The sequence below is a fragment of the Branchiostoma floridae genome, chromosome 4, assembly GCF_000003815.2.
Source record: "Branchiostoma floridae strain S238N-H82 chromosome 4, Bfl_VNyyK, whole genome shotgun sequence".
Lineage (NCBI taxonomy): Eukaryota > Metazoa > Chordata > Leptocardii > Amphioxiformes > Branchiostomatidae > Branchiostoma > Branchiostoma floridae.
This window is the reverse complement of record NC_049982.1, coordinates 7778796-7794375: the sequence shown is the minus strand read 5'-3', so window position 1 is coordinate 7794375 and position 15580 is coordinate 7778796. Positions and strand designations below refer to the sequence as shown.

The following is a 15580-nucleotide window of genomic DNA, read 5'->3' as shown; positions in this document are numbered from 1 at the left end:
AACAACAGTAACTTGTAATAAGTTTTCTAACCATATAAACCAAAACATCATGATTAAAAAGACAGGCACACTCCTAACAATTCTACAGAGCGAAAACCTTGACAAATAAAACTGTCACCTACCTCTAACCAGGCCACTATTGTGGGCCCGTTCCACAGTGCGAATGGCAACCCTGATCGACGAGCTTCTTCTAAGAGTTCATATCTGTAGAAAACACAAAGTCAGACATTGTTAGCAACCTAGAACAGGGAAAACAGGACACTATGAAAGCTACACAGCTAAGTAAGCTGCAGATGTCGCCAGTAGATCCCCTCCAAGGGACTTTAAATGGTAGTTTATAATGAGGTTATGTCGTGGTTACTTACAACTTAAGCAACATGCTTAATAATGTCTATAGTTTTCCCCTTTATGATGTCTATAGTTTTCCTCACAAAGATGAACACTTCATACTCTTCTTTAACAGAAACTGCTATAATAATAATTAAATGAATATATCTTACTCTAAAATCAACAAAACACACAACATCAGAAATAGTACATTCAGGCAGAAATACTCAAAACAGCAACAGAAAGTCAGTACAAATCAGAGCATAAGAGTACTTCTCAAAGTTAAACCTTACTTTTCAGACGTCCGCATCTGGCCATTCCCACTAATATTCCAACAGAAAAAGTGCCCAGGTTTGAAAAAAACAAAACACGAACTTAGCAAACATAAGAGAACATATGAAAACAGCATTGGACATGGGAAAGCATGGGAAAATAGGATCAAACATAGGAAAACGCCATCAAAAGCAGTAAACACAAAAGCCCTAACCAAAAGTTAGAATATTCCAAATTAACAAAGTCAGTAATAGCAATACATTATCATAGAGATATACTGAAAAGCGCTGACAAAACATTGGAAAGAAACTCACAAAAATGGTAAAAAATTTTCCTAAGGAATGTAAATATCCTAATCAATCACTCAAAATCACTTACTGTAAATGCAGAAACTTTCACGGTGGTTTAATGTTCACGTTTTTTGCGGTGGCCGCTTCACTGCGAATTTAAAACCACTGCGAACATTTTTCCATGGCATTAAGAAACTACAGTGCATGGTGCTACTGCGAACTTAAAACCACCGCGAAAAGTTCTTGTTTCTTGCTACCGCGAAATTAAATCGCCAAATCGCAGTGAACTTAAATGCATTTATAGTAATCAATCAACCAACCGGATTACTAATCAATCAATCAATCAACCAGGCAATTAAGGAACCCATGACCAAGCCAACCCCCCAAGTCCCAAACCAACCACCTACTTCTTTTTCAGCCTCCTCTCCATCTCTCTCTTCTGGCCTGGCCCCACGCCCAGCCCCATTGCATCCTGGGACATGTCGGCCTCCCCACCGCCCAGCAGCTCCTTGCTGTTGGACGCCATCTTGCCCCCCTCCCCCTTCTTCTTGCCGAAGAGGCGGCCGATGGAGCTCTTGATGCCGCGCTTCTTGGGCGGCTGCTTGTGGAGGGAGTCCTGAGAGGAGTTGGTGGAACTGAGGGGAGACGGGGTGGATTGGCTGTCCCCGCTGCTGTGGGATGGAAGAACAAGACTCATGTTTAACATACATGTAAGCAAATAGAGATGTTAAAGTCTCTGTCCTACTGTGTTCTTATTTTGCTGGTAGATTTGCTTGTAGACTTTGCCACTTATCTAATTGTTGTTTGATAGTCAAGTAATTAGTGTCATTCCTTCTGAGAGATGACTCAAGATCATAAAAAAGTTGAATTCAACTGTCCATAGTTTGGACCCAAAGTCAGTATGATTAGCTGAAAACCAAAATGTTTTTGGTGGTGTCAGACCATGGATGGTAAGGGTACCCTCCACCCTCCAATAGCCAGCTTGTTGTGGGCCTCAAACTCAAAGGGCAGTGATCTTGTCTGTTAACAGTGGTACGAACACTGGGGTATCAAGTATATGGCAAGCCATTCATATTTAGCAAGGATAAAAGGCAAGGATAAAATCTATTGAAAAAGGGAACACTGCACAAATCTGAACAGCACAATCTTGCAGGATAAAAACTTGGTTGCACAAAACCACAGCAGCCACAGCACACAAGACACTCACCTTCGACGAAAACGATAAAAGCTAGAAAAGAAAACAGCAAGAAAGCAAGAAGAAAAGTAAGCAAAGCGAGGAAAAACTAAGTGAAACGAGAAGAAAAAAGTAAGACTTACACTATGATGAAGAAAATTAAGGACTGCGCCTTTAAAACTAAAAAAGTACTGTCGCTCTACAGACTTAAAAAACACCAGGGACTACTTATTCTATTTTAGTATTTAGGAAGTAACTGCTTTAAACAGTTTCCAAAATAAGCTGAATCAATACCTAATCGGCTGGATTTAAGAATGTAACAGACTTCACAAAGAGAAAACACCAAATCCTCTCTAACATAAATAGCAGATTGCATGTACTAAAGCTTGAGCTCCTCTTACCTCCTAACGTCTTCACTGCTGTGCGCCGCCAGCGCAGCGGCCACTCTGTCCAGCTGTAGGGAACGTGGTGTTGGCGGGCTGGACTCACACTTGATGGACCGTTCCTCCTTGCTGTCCTCTTTGGAAGATGCTGGTGACTGCAGGGCACAAAAAATCAGATTCAGCAATCTTTTTTCCATCATATCCGTTTGAAGTGAAAAGGTATTGATGTTGCTTGATTTCTAATGAAAGAATTTTTTTTATACCACAATGCTTGTCTTACACCGTAAGTATTGATCCACAAGAACTCCACTGGCCGGAATTAATGACCTCCAACTTATGGAAACTAAACAGCTTTGTTTCTACCATTATACTGTTGACTAATATTAACATCTTAAACACTGCTAAAAGGGTGGAATGCCAGATGGGCTCATCTCTAAAGATGAAAAAACAAACACAAATTCACTTTTGAATGGATGCATGGAATTCTTACAATACCTGGCATCTTTATCACAGTACTGTACTATACTAATGGCTCAGCCCCTAAGGTGTCGCCAAAAAGATTAAGTGAAACAAACTTGGGTTGCAGTACTGAGCTTAAAACACAGTACTTACCTGTAAGTATAGAATGACAAGACCAGTAGCCTCACCTGAGAGCTGGTGTTTGAGGACTCGCTGGACAGGGATGTGGCTGTGGGGAGACCGAAGCCCCCGCCCGACCCCGGAGACTGGTTTCCTGCTCCATCCCCACCCTGGAAGGTTCATAAGTTTAAGTCAACAAAATTCCTTACTTATCAAAGATCTCAGACACAAATCTTTATTTAAGCACTACAGCTGAGGGACTTATCACAGCGTTTACGCCATGTACAATGTACTTCTTTCTGGTTCTGAGATTACACTATTTTAAGACAGGAAATAAAAACACTACATTTCTGTTTGCTTTTGGTTATTACTTTTCCAGCTTTCGATCTTATCAATGCATGTATTTACATTTAGGTGTTAAAACACATGGCACCACAGCTCTAGATGTTATTTTACAAGTTTTTAGGCATTTCTATCAGGCTTTCTATTTTGTCCTGTTTTGTTTATATCCGTCGGCTAAACAGACATGAAGAAAACGAGACAAAATAGACAGGAACAGCTAAAACGCAAGGAAGAAATAACAGCCTGAGCCAAAACTCTGCTTGCAGAGTACCAAACCAAGACAACATTCAGTCATGCCAGTTTGAAAGGCTCGGCCATCTTGTTCCCTTACCTGAGCGTCTACCGCTGGGCTCCGTGGAAGCTTGGGAGTGGACCTCCCGCTCCCGGAGGGAGAGGTCGAGCCGAGGCGCTCAGACCTCAGCCGCCCGATGCTTCCCAGGTCAAAGGTTGACTGCACGCGACTTTCGATCTCTTCCGCCCGCTGCTCCGTCGACTCCTTTTCCTCCTGGATCAGTCTGGTTGAGGAAAGTGATAATGTTCTAGAATTAATGAAGAGAGAGAGAAAAGATAGATGGAGAGAGCAGATAGAGAGGAGAAAAGTCAGCAAGACAGACATCTGGGGTTTGTACATCAGATTCTGGCTTTTTTTGCTTAAATCTGTGGCCATCAGATCTTCAATGGCAGTGTTAACAGCATTACCCTGGGCACTCTGTACTTTCCAAGAAAGTTTCCTTACAAAATCTAGTTCTCTTTAGTTCCCAACTCATTTCGTTATTGAAAAATGACAATGTGGAAATATTTCATGACTTTGTCACGTCATTGCACAAACCCCAGAAAACCATATGTGACACTAAGCTACAAACAAACATACATTCACATGCTGGCCTGGTATCTTTACACACTTCATTCAAGTTTCATGCAATACAAGAAATGGCTTAGAAATAAAAAGGACAGAAAAAAGACATTCACAACAAAATACTGTAACAGACAACACTCAACACTGATATATAAGAAGACTAGAACTCTCACAACATTTTATAACTTTTTAACCATCATTAACTTATGAAATAAAACCATAAAATTATATTTCTTTAAATTAAGAGCCTAGTCACATTTGTCGCATAGTCGTACAATGACAAGCTGAGGGAACTCTTGGGACAGTTGTTCAGTTGCAGTACAAAACTCAGCTGGCTTTTTACAGAAAAGATAGTTCTAGATCCTTGTTCTGTCAGTTTGGTCAGTTCTGCCACAGCCTGTTTGGAAATGTTCAGTTCAGTTCAATCATCCATCTCCCACGACAGCCTACGGTGAATGTGACTGAGCTGTTCTGAAGTGAAAAACGCAAGAGGCACTAACCTAATTTCATTGTTGATAGCGTCCAACTGCTCCTGCAACATTCGCGCCAGGGTCTGCGCGTCCGTGTGTCCGCTGGGAGAGAGCAGATCGACCGCGCTGTACACGTCCTCGTCCTCCTCCTCAATGCCGAACTCGGAATCGCTCTCGAAGGCCTGCTGCACGTTGGCAAGGACCGTGGCCTGCTCTGCCTTCTCCCACTCCTGCTCGTTAAGCGTCTGCACCTGCGGGAAGACGGGGGTTGCCATGGTTACAAGACTGGGGTTGCCATGGTTACAAGACAGGCTAATGTTCGAAATTTCGCGTGGCGCCATAGCAGACAATGAGCAGTGATGTAGTGTATCTGTATTAAAAACATAGCCGGTATAACTGCCCTTCGGCATAACACACCAGCTTGTGAGTTCTCATCTAGGTTTTTACCCATGGTTAAGGTACTAAGTATATCATCATTTAGTTGTGTATCCATGCACCCTGGCCTATGTGTATTCCATTTCATTTTTGACTTTTTTTTAACAAGGGCTGTTTTAGTTTAGATTTCTCTCTGTTACTCAGATATATGATGATATGAGCACTACTGATACGAGCACTGTTGACAGAACAATTTGATAAAAGTTTCTGATTAACTTACATAAATACAAGTGTATTGTGACCAGAAGTCTTACCATCATGAACATAACCTTGCTGATTACTACTGTATGACATTAGGAAAATAGCAATTACTAGCAACCAGATATGACTTTGGAAACGGTCAGCCGTTTCAGATAACATACGTTATCTTTCGTCAGTGACACTGAATACTATACAACATTGAATCATCATAAAATACTCACTCTACTTGGGTCAGCCCTGTAGCGCCCTGGGGTGGGTCTGCGGGGGACCGTGCTGCCGTCCGCCTGCCCTCCCACCACGATGTTGGGACTCAGAGGATACCTTGCACTTAAGTCTGGAAGGCTTCTAAGAAATGAAACACAACAAACATCTTAGTCATGTATTATGTTCATGTCAAAGAAATCTGTAATGCTTGATTTTTTTAGAAAATACAAAAATCATATAAGGGAACAGCAACAACTTGATCCTTGTCAGCAACTACTGACTACTTTCATAGTGACACCTGCAATTAAACTTAAGACTTTTTCAATATATCTGAACAAACATACCTTCCATCAGTCATGGTTCTACCTGCATTGTGGGCCTGAAAACAATGGAAAAGAAAGTCAAAGTTGAAATAGTGGAAGTGGTAGTATCCAGTACTTGACTATGACTAAGCGTATGGGACCAAACATATGTTTCTCCAATGTTAACATCATCACATGATTATCTTACATAGCAGAAATTGCCTCTTGTTGCTTTCACATTATTCTTTTAACACGAAAGAAACTACATAAAAATGGCCTTACCTTTCTAAATTCTCCATCATTCTTTACTTTATCTATTTCTTCTAATAGTTTTTCCTGGAACAAAAGGAAGAAACATGTTTAATGAACTCTAATAACTTAAATACTATAAACTGCATTGATATGGAACATAAGATTTTACTCAGTGAAACAGAAGTTTCCACAGAAACTTACACGTATAATCCACATCCATTTGTCAGGGTAACTTTCTAGTCAGAACAAATGTGTTGGAACGCCCCAATTTCAGAGACCGAGAACATGATAATTTCTTTTCATTCAACCACATGATAAGAACAGGCACTCACCTTTTCTAGTTGAGTTTCTTCCAATCTCTTTCTAGTAAACTCTAATTCCTGAGTTAACGAATTCTGTAAAAAAACAAGAAAGCATTTATCAGAAGAGAATTATTTTGAGTAACAGCACATATCTAAACACCTAGACAAACAATTAATTTTTCTATATCAACTTTCTGGGGTTATATCCATTGGCTTTCTTCTGGTCATCTAACTTGTATAGCTTTCTGATCCTTCATTGAAATCATTTTTTGTCCAGTCCCTTTTCCTCCTTGGTTTTAGCACAGTTCTACATCTATTTTAGCAGGCCTGCATTGCAACGATGATCAACAAACAAAATACAGTTTATATCCTTGCCTGGTATGGTAGTGACAGCCCCCAGGCTGGAGGTTTGCTCATCTTAGCCCGGGACCTAAACTACCTACTTTGGCCCTGATAGGGTTATCTGGGAGTAGTGGAATGTAGATGTAGATGAAATACAGTTTATCTTACCTTGTCATCTAGGGCTGACATCCTCTCTTTCAAGTGAAGTTGCAGACGCTCGTTGGACTCTGTCAACAGCTTATCAACTGTCTCTGACAAACGTGCATTGTGCTCCTCATTCATCTTCTCCCGCTGGCGTGCCTGGAAAAAGGAAAACACTGTCAGGCAGGCCCACCTTGGCTTAAACACCATCTTGTTATCAACTTTTTTCTATTAACATGTCTTCTCTTATTTGCTGCCTATTCCATGGCACATCATTTTCTTCTCAATCCCTGAAGTGCCTGGCAAAAGGAAAACACTGTCAAGGCAGGGCCACCTTGGCTTAAGCGCCATCTTGTTATCCTACCTACATGTACCTACCTACCTGCCTAGTCCCTTGACCTCCTGGTCATTGGGGGGATCCACTTTATTACTTCTACTCTTTTCTGCCTATTCTATGGCACAACATTTTCTTCTCATTTCTTTTTTCCTGTCCCTCTCAGCAAAGCTTCTGGCAATAGTTGCCAGAACCACTAGTGTAATTTTATTTTTCATGGTCTGCAGTATCTCTGAGTTCCAAGTTGAAACAATACCATAGTTCCTTCACACATATTTTACTTATAATACATGTAAAACCACAATGGAAAACAGAAACTTACATGTATAATCATGTAATGCTAGCTTGTACAAGTTTGGCTATTTACAATGTTTACAAGTAAAATTTAAGGGCAAAAATTTTGCTTAACCCCCACTGTGTGTCCCACAAGGCTCCCTACTTGGCCCCCCTGTACCTACCCTGGTCAGTTCCAGTGCTCAGCCCCCCTGTGCCTACCCTGGTCAGTTCCAGTGCTTGGCCCCCTGTACCTACCCCCCCTGTACCTACCCCCACTGAACCTACTCCCCCTGTACCTACCCCCCTGTACCTACCCCCCCTGTACCTACCCCCCCTGTACCTACCCTGGTGAGTTCCATTGTGGTCTCCTCCAGCTGGTCCTCCAGGTGAGCCAGCCGTTCCGCTACTGTTCCGTGACGCTCCTCAGCCTGGGGGGAGAGACCATGTCAGAACACCAGGGCAAAAACACAGAACATTCCGACTGTCAACCGGAATGTCCTTTACGTATGATCAACATGCAAGCAAAATGATCACAGTGACACCAAGGCAACGAAATATCCTCCAAAGCTTTGACAAAATTTAATGGTGAAACTTTATGGTTACGAAAAAGTATCTTTCCACAAAAACATCTTTTGCAACCAAAGGATACAACAAGAAAAAAATAAAATGTACGCCTGTGATCACATTTAATCTTACAGTGATCGTTTTAGAATCAACCCTTTGAAGAAACATTTCAATGGCCTGCTGTTGCAGCGCACAGTTTGCATATATGTAACAGTATATACACATTTACGTTTTGTATATACTTTGCATGTATATGCACACACAGAAAAACTAAAAAAATATGCCTGCAAAATGTAAACACGTCCACAGTACAGGAAAACAATAACATCGATCGCCAGCTAAGTTACTGCATACAGCCCATCTGAGTGGCACTACACACACACGATCCACGACACCAGTGACACAAAAGTGAGAGAACGTGACTTCATACCATTGTAGTTCCCGTGTACTACAGTAAAAAGTAGAGAAAAAAAAACAAGGATAAGTTAAGTCCATGTTAGGAGAAAGAGACATCAGGCAAACCTGTGGCAGACCATGGTGTTCTTGCTTGACAGGAAGCAACACATTATAATAATGTTAGTAGGTGGATTTAAAACACTGGGTAAAGGAAAAGTGTCCGTAAGCAAGTCAGTTAGGTTAGTGGATTGTTGAAATCAGCAGGTAGGCGAGTTAAGCAACAGTCAGGGTAATGACAAAGTAGGCGAAGTTGCCGTTAACACGTTGGTGCGTAGGGTTGGATTATCAGTTTGAAATAAAAGCAGAAGAGCATACCATAGGAATTTCTGGTAACAAAAGCAATGGTATGTTCCAAAAGTGGAACCATAAACCAAATATGGCACTGGATTCAGAAAAAAAAGGAAATGCTTTTCAATCACCCAACAAAAATGTGGTCAAAGGTAAAAAACAACATAAATTGCTCGTCTCTTTTGTGTCACCATGAAGAGAAAAGTGATTTTTTTTAGATGACTGACACTGTACTTAACACTGTACTGTAAATGCTACATTATACATATATATCTTGAACACTCTGTCCCCTAACCTATCCATGTAGTACAGTATATAAAGCAGGGCAAACACCATGTATGGGAAACTGGAATGTAAAACGATGGTTAGTTAGTAGATCCTGGGAAGACAACAGAATTAGTACATGACCATCTGAAATCCTCTCCGTTAAAAGTCTGACCAATGAGTTGTTATTTGGGGGGAATGGGATGGAAACAGGACATTCAGGGCTCGAAATACATGCCCGCAATCTGCAAGAAAATTTTTGAGACAGCAGAAAAAACATTTGGACAACCCCCCAAAAATGCCAGTTGTTTAGTGTTATGAATCACATAAGGCAGAAAGCAGAAATAAAGTATTTCGAGCCCTGTTGCGTGCATCTAAAAGCACTGCAATTCCCAACACCTATTTGACAAATGAATACTGACACCCCCACACTAAAATGTAATAGTCCAAGCATACCATTGTGTCAAAGGAAGACTGGAACTTCCGACTAAGAAATAGGATTATTTAGTGACTTCTTAATTACTGCAAAATGACAGCACATATATAGTTTCTTTTCCGCACATCAGGACTATTCCATTTGAGGGACAGGGGTGTCCAGTATCATTTGCACTGCTATGCAAACCCACTTCTACTGACAGCAAGAATTACCTGTTTCTGACTCCATGTTATCTGAAAAATTGTGGGAAGCAAAGGGGTGTCATTGTGGTGAGCGCATAAAAATGCATAGAGAGAAAAAATGAAACACTACAGAAAGCAAGCTATACATCCCAAAATGTGAAATCCAGGGACAGTCAAACCTGCACAAGTGACCACTTTTTGGTGGTTCCTTTGACATTAACATTACAAATCCTGTCTGCAGTGACCATTCGTCTACATAGGCCAGGCTTCTAGCCAAGCAGGCGTACTGGCATACATTGTAAGGCCTGTTAAAAAAATAACTGAAATTGTAAGCCCTTACACTGGGAGCACATCCTCTGACAAGCATGAAATTCTGATCGGCCAGGAATGCTGTGGCCTGTTGACAGATGATTTGCTTCATTTCCCCAAATTTCCACCTCAAAATGTGGGAAATGGTGTTTAAGAGAGTTACAAATTTCTAACTTTTCTGAGTGAGGATGTCCCTAGACCCCCTACAAAACTTGCACCTGCAGCGCTCGCAAGAAATTTGGACACCCTATGATGAAATCCTAGCTAAAAGCCTGCATAAGTCAGATTGTATCGGTTGCCGAAGTGGTCTTCTTGTGCAGGTTCGACTGTATCTCACAATAAACAAATTTCTGGTTAAATCTGTTTTCAACATTTTCCAACAATTGCTATTCCAGATTTGCTTCCTCCATCACAATTTTTTTCTTCCCATGGAATAGCTGACAGTTGACCCGATTCACACAGACACTGCATTACACCGGATATGGTGGCATAAACTAGATCCACTACACAAATGTGATTGAATATTTGTGTCAATGGCGGTACACATATTACTCTGGGAGATTGAGCTTCCACACCTAATCCACCCCTTAACATGAACTACATGATTATCCTTGAACAGCCTCAACCTTTGCCCTACTTTCACTTCTACAGCAAGACTCTCCTATCCAAAGTAGATTGGTCCAACAAAGTCTGAAGATTCAAGCTAGATTGGACCATTCCACTTGAAAACTAGGGTAGACGAAATGACTTTCTTTCTACAATGGCTTCCATGGCTGGCTAAAACAGTAACGAAAATTGAATATTTTACTTATAAATATAGATATAGATGACCCCTAATTTCCAGTGGAACGCTCCATATAATAGCCATTTCAAACAGGGCCAGTCTATTTCCCCTCTGTACTGAGGGAGGAGCAGGGCTGATGCCAGGTGTACCTACCTGAGTGAGGGCTGCGTCTCGCTTTGCCAGCTCTGCCTCGACGCCTGGCAGTTGGTCGGCGCGGCGGGACAGCTGCGACAGCGACTGTTCCGCCAGCTCCAGACGCTCCTGTAGCTGGTGCACCTGGCCAAGGTCAAATGGAAAACGATAAACCTCGTTAGATGATGTATTATTATGATGATGTATAGTTATTATTGTATTGTACTATGTATGTGTTTTAATGTGTATGCTGCACAACATCAGCATCTTGGTGCCTGGTGCAGCATACTGTATCGTCTTGTTGCAATTTGAGCAAGTCAAAGTCAAACCTTGTTAATATCTTGGACATAGAACCAGATATTTTTGCTATAGGGATTAAAGAAGCCATCTACATCATCAGAGCTTTACAACCATCCCTAAACAGAGAGGGTGGGCACCATAGACTTCCTGCAACTTATGATCCATTGCTCACTGAGTCACGTGTTCTATCTGCATAATGTGCACCTGGCCAAGATCAAACAAAAGATGTTTTTTTGCCTGGACATCTCTAACAGATACTTAGGGGTGAGGGCCATCTCCAATTCTGTAGCCGTTGGGCCACACATCTGTGCAAGCCACTACAGCGGGGGGCACTAGTCCACTGGTAGTGATGTGTGTTTAACTGCCATACTCTTCCTCATTAGTGCTGAGTGCTACTAGTAAGCAGAGAAAGCAGCATGTACCATTTTTAAAAGTCTTGGGTATGACTCGGTCGGGGATCAAACTCACGACCAACCGAATGCAAGGCGAACACTCTACCCACTCGGCCACTGCACCGGTTGAAAATGATGAACCCCCTTGAGATGGGGAACAACCTCTCCAGATGGGGAACAACAGTCAATAAATCAGAAAGTGAGTAAGAGTGAGTGAGCCTACCTTGTCCTCGGACTGCTTGAGCGCCGAGTCCTTGTTGGCCAGCTCCGTCTCCAGCTTGTCGTTGAGGTCGTGCATGGACGTGGCTTCCCGCTGCACGCTGAGGTATCGCTTCTCCAGCGTCGTGATTCTCTCCTCATGTCTTCCCTCTGCGCCATGGCCTGCAGGAATACAAGGGTTCAATCCTTCAGTAGGCAGCAGTGTTTTTCCTACCTTACGTTAGCAGGGACATTACCAAGCAAAGAAACCTTGCAAAATTGATAATCCACTGTTACAATCATCCTAACGTGCCGTCCCCTGCAGAAATACATGGATTGTTCGGTAAGTAGCAGTGTTTTTTCCGTACAACTGTATTACTTCAGCAGTGACACTACCAAGCCAAAATTGATAATTCTCTACTAATCATCCTTCTGCGCCATGGCCTGTAGCAATACAAGGTTCAATCGTTCAGTAAACAGCAGCGTTTTTCTTCTTCTCACAACTGTTCACCAGTGGCATAAGATAGTATCAAAGCTGGCTAAGTAGTACAGCTGGCCATAGGGAGTCATCAGCCACTAGTAGCCAAACACACTCCTAGGTCGGCAGCTTTTGATACTATTTTATGCTACCGTAGGATCAGCTTGGAGATTACAAATCAGGGCACAGACAGGAGAAAGAAAAAAAAAAAGACAACTCACTTCTTGCAAGTCTACACAACATCTTGTCAACTCCCTAGCCAGCTGTTAGCAAGTCATCAGGGCACTGAAAAGCAAGCCAAAAAAGACAACTCACTTCTCGCAAGTCTCTCTGCTGCTTGGCGGCCGACTCGGAGGACTTGACCAGGTCTCGCTGTGCCTGCTGGAGGCTGTCCTCCAGCCCGGAGATCTGTCCCGCCAGCTCGCTCACCCGGTCCCGCGCCGCCTTCAGGTCCGCATTCTGCTTCTCCAGCGTGTCCTGGAGTTCGACAACACGGCTCACGTGATCGTCTGGATCTATTGACCCATTTGACAGACGCTATAAGGAAAGAAACAAAGAAACAAGGCAAAAATTAAAAAAGCTATAATAATTCCAAACAGGCAACTACGCATCTCCCACGGCTCTGTCTGAAGCCATATCATATATATATACACTTCCACACTGTTGCCTATGCCGATAGGTTGCAAAAAAATGACTAGAGAGATTGCAAAACGATAAGCAACTTAGAAGCCAATGGTGTTCGTATGTTACCGAAATAAAACGAAGAACGGCCATGCAAAGAAATTGAAGAAACACAACACCTCAAATATAACAAGATATAGGGATGGGATGGGGTGACTGTGAGGTATGTGAGATCCCGCTATGTGCTTGTTCCCTGTTCTCTACCGGGTTTATACACCGCTACAGTACTTCCCACAGCGGCTCAGTTACCTTTCCAGGTAAACTATTGGTTCTGGTCGTCTCCTGCGTTTGCTCTCCATCCTCCATCTTCTCGACCGTGCTATCGCCTTCGTCTCCGCCCTTCTCCACCATTTTCTGCCCACGTAGCCCATCAAGCTGAGGAAGGGACCAAAGGACACTGGTTTTATTCCCAACCAGGCATCATCCTTTGCTTCACGGGTTACTGGTATCCAGTAAGTCTTCCAGCAAACAAGCTCCTCCTCGTGTAAATCTTTACCAGTTACAGCTGACATTTGTATCGAAATGCATGTATGTATATAAGAGTATGTAAATATGTTTGAATGGAAAAAGATAGATATAGAAACAGTGTTAGAAGAAATAGATAAAACTTGCTTCATGTTTCAACTTCCCATCTTTTACAGCTTTAGACTTAAGAGGCTGTAAAGATAGAAATTGCTGCCCATAACTGTGTCAGAAGAAGGGACAGAAGAGTACAAAATTGCGACAACATGCTGGCAGTTGGGCAACCATTTTTATAACTCATAACTTACCCGCATTAAACCTGAGAAATAAAGGACAAGGATGCCACGGTTCTCAAAAGAAACTTTTGTTTTTACCCAACAAGACTTCTGTACACACTGCAACAGATATGTTTCACAATAACAGATATGTTGAAATTCTTTTCCTGTAGCCGTTTGTTGAGTCTGTGGATGGCACTCACGGGTTATGACAACAGTGGAAGTGAGGTTTAGATGTTTGGTCTAAAGAAATGCCAAACATTCTAGTTTGACAACACAAAAAGACCGAAAAGTCTTACATTAACTCACTCACTCTTCTATATGAGATCTACAATTGAATTATTGGAGGGGGTAAAAATATGTCACCGAGTTTCCTCATAACAGTATAATATAGACAGACACAAACAAATGGCCTTTATTCTTCTGCTCTAAATGTCACGGCATCACTGTCTGGTCAATGATCAAAGTACTACCTAAAGTTAAACAGCACACTTGGTGTAATGAGTCGTAGACTTTGTTTTCATAGCCAGTCAAAAGTGTCAGGACACCCAACAAGTGTCATCAATGGAGTTACTAACCCAAAGCCCTCCTGTACTAAATTGGCAACTAGCACTGGCACTTTGACAGGTCAATTTCGGGTACTTAACCTCAGAAATCCATCGCAGTCTAAATTGCCAACAATCCTCAGATGTTTACACACTCTAACTGGCATGAGGTTAAGAGGTTGTACAGAAGTTTATGCTTCTTAGAGCATTAAGACTGGCCTTGGGAAGTGTTCCAAGTACAACAGTGTAAACTCTTTGCCTTTTGTGGTGTTGAAGTAGTAGTAGTATCCATTATTTGATGCTAACTAAGCACCTTTCACATAACATTTTAGGTTGTTAAGTTTGAGGATGGTTACAAAACCTAATGTATAGTCTTATTGAGAATACTGATTTCTAAGTAAGGATACAAACCTCAGAGTTTTTGTTGGCCACCTCCTCTTCTAGTGCTGCTACTCTTTCTAGTGCTACTCTAAGTCTTTCTCGTACCTTGGAGAGAAAACACATCATCACATTAATACAGCACTTCAGGGGAACCACATGTAAAAGTTTGCTAGAGTTAACACACTGAGCACTCTTAGCTTGACATAATCAAAATCTAGTATGGATTATTCACGATTTTTTACAACATGTTTGCCACAAGGACATGCAGTATACACTTTTGCAATAACTAGTTCATAAGAGCTATTTTGTTGCTTTCATGAGATCAAAAGATTAGAATATGTTCAGTTCTACACACACAAATGCTCAACACTATTCTTCTCAATGTGTATTGAAATAATGTGCATGACACTTGTTACGTTAATGGTTAGAGTCAAGGCAATTTCTTGCCAATAACCTGGTCAGAAGTACTCACTTTTTCATCCAGAGCTTTATGATGCTCAAATAGTGACTTCAGAGCCTTGAGAACCTCTACCTCACTGGACACCCCTGCGGGATTCTGGGATTGCCGCTTGACCACCGTCATCCGCAAGGAGCGCTCGTGGCGAGACACAAGGCACTCCAGGTGCTCTAGTAGTAACTGTACAGAAGAAACATGGGTTGACTAAAATTACAGCATATAAACCCCTACAACAGGAGAGCTACATATAAAGAGGAACTATTCCACTCTTGTAAATCTAACTGCACAGTAGAGACAGGGTCAAGTTTCTGACATAAGATTACATTGTGAAAACAACTAGAATAGTAGAAAGGCAATAATTTTGCAAAAATGTTTTCCCTTGAACCTATGTTTAGCACATAATACTCAACGTCATTGCTGTTCTTTTTTCTGATTGGCTGAAGCAAAACAATACATTTTCTCCTTCAGGAAAACATAATAACATGTAGAGCAATCTATCAAATTAGAAAAGTA

General features: G+C 41.8%; 1 protein-coding gene across 1 annotated transcript in view; it reads right to left on the bottom strand.

The window, feature by feature from the left end:
* Positions 1-15580, bottom strand: part of LOC118412847 (liprin-alpha-2-like) — a 37262-nt gene that overhangs the window by 11542 nt on the left and 10140 nt on the right. Inside the window, 20 exon segments of the mRNA XM_035815889.1 lie at positions 123-204; positions 621-650; positions 1298-1561; positions 2466-2602; positions 3095-3196; positions 3700-3907; positions 4725-4945; positions 5552-5675; positions 5879-5913; positions 6119-6172; positions 6421-6483; positions 6901-7032; positions 7828-7911; positions 10920-11042; positions 11814-11950; positions 11953-11971; positions 12582-12803; positions 13197-13322; positions 14641-14715; positions 15083-15247. Coding sequence (XP_035671782.1) covers positions 123-204; positions 621-650; positions 1298-1561; positions 2466-2602; positions 3095-3196; positions 3700-3907; positions 4725-4945; positions 5552-5675; positions 5879-5913; positions 6119-6172; positions 6421-6483; positions 6901-7032; positions 7828-7911; positions 10920-11042; positions 11814-11950; positions 11953-11971; positions 12582-12803; positions 13197-13322; positions 14641-14715; positions 15083-15247 — 2403 coding nt within the window.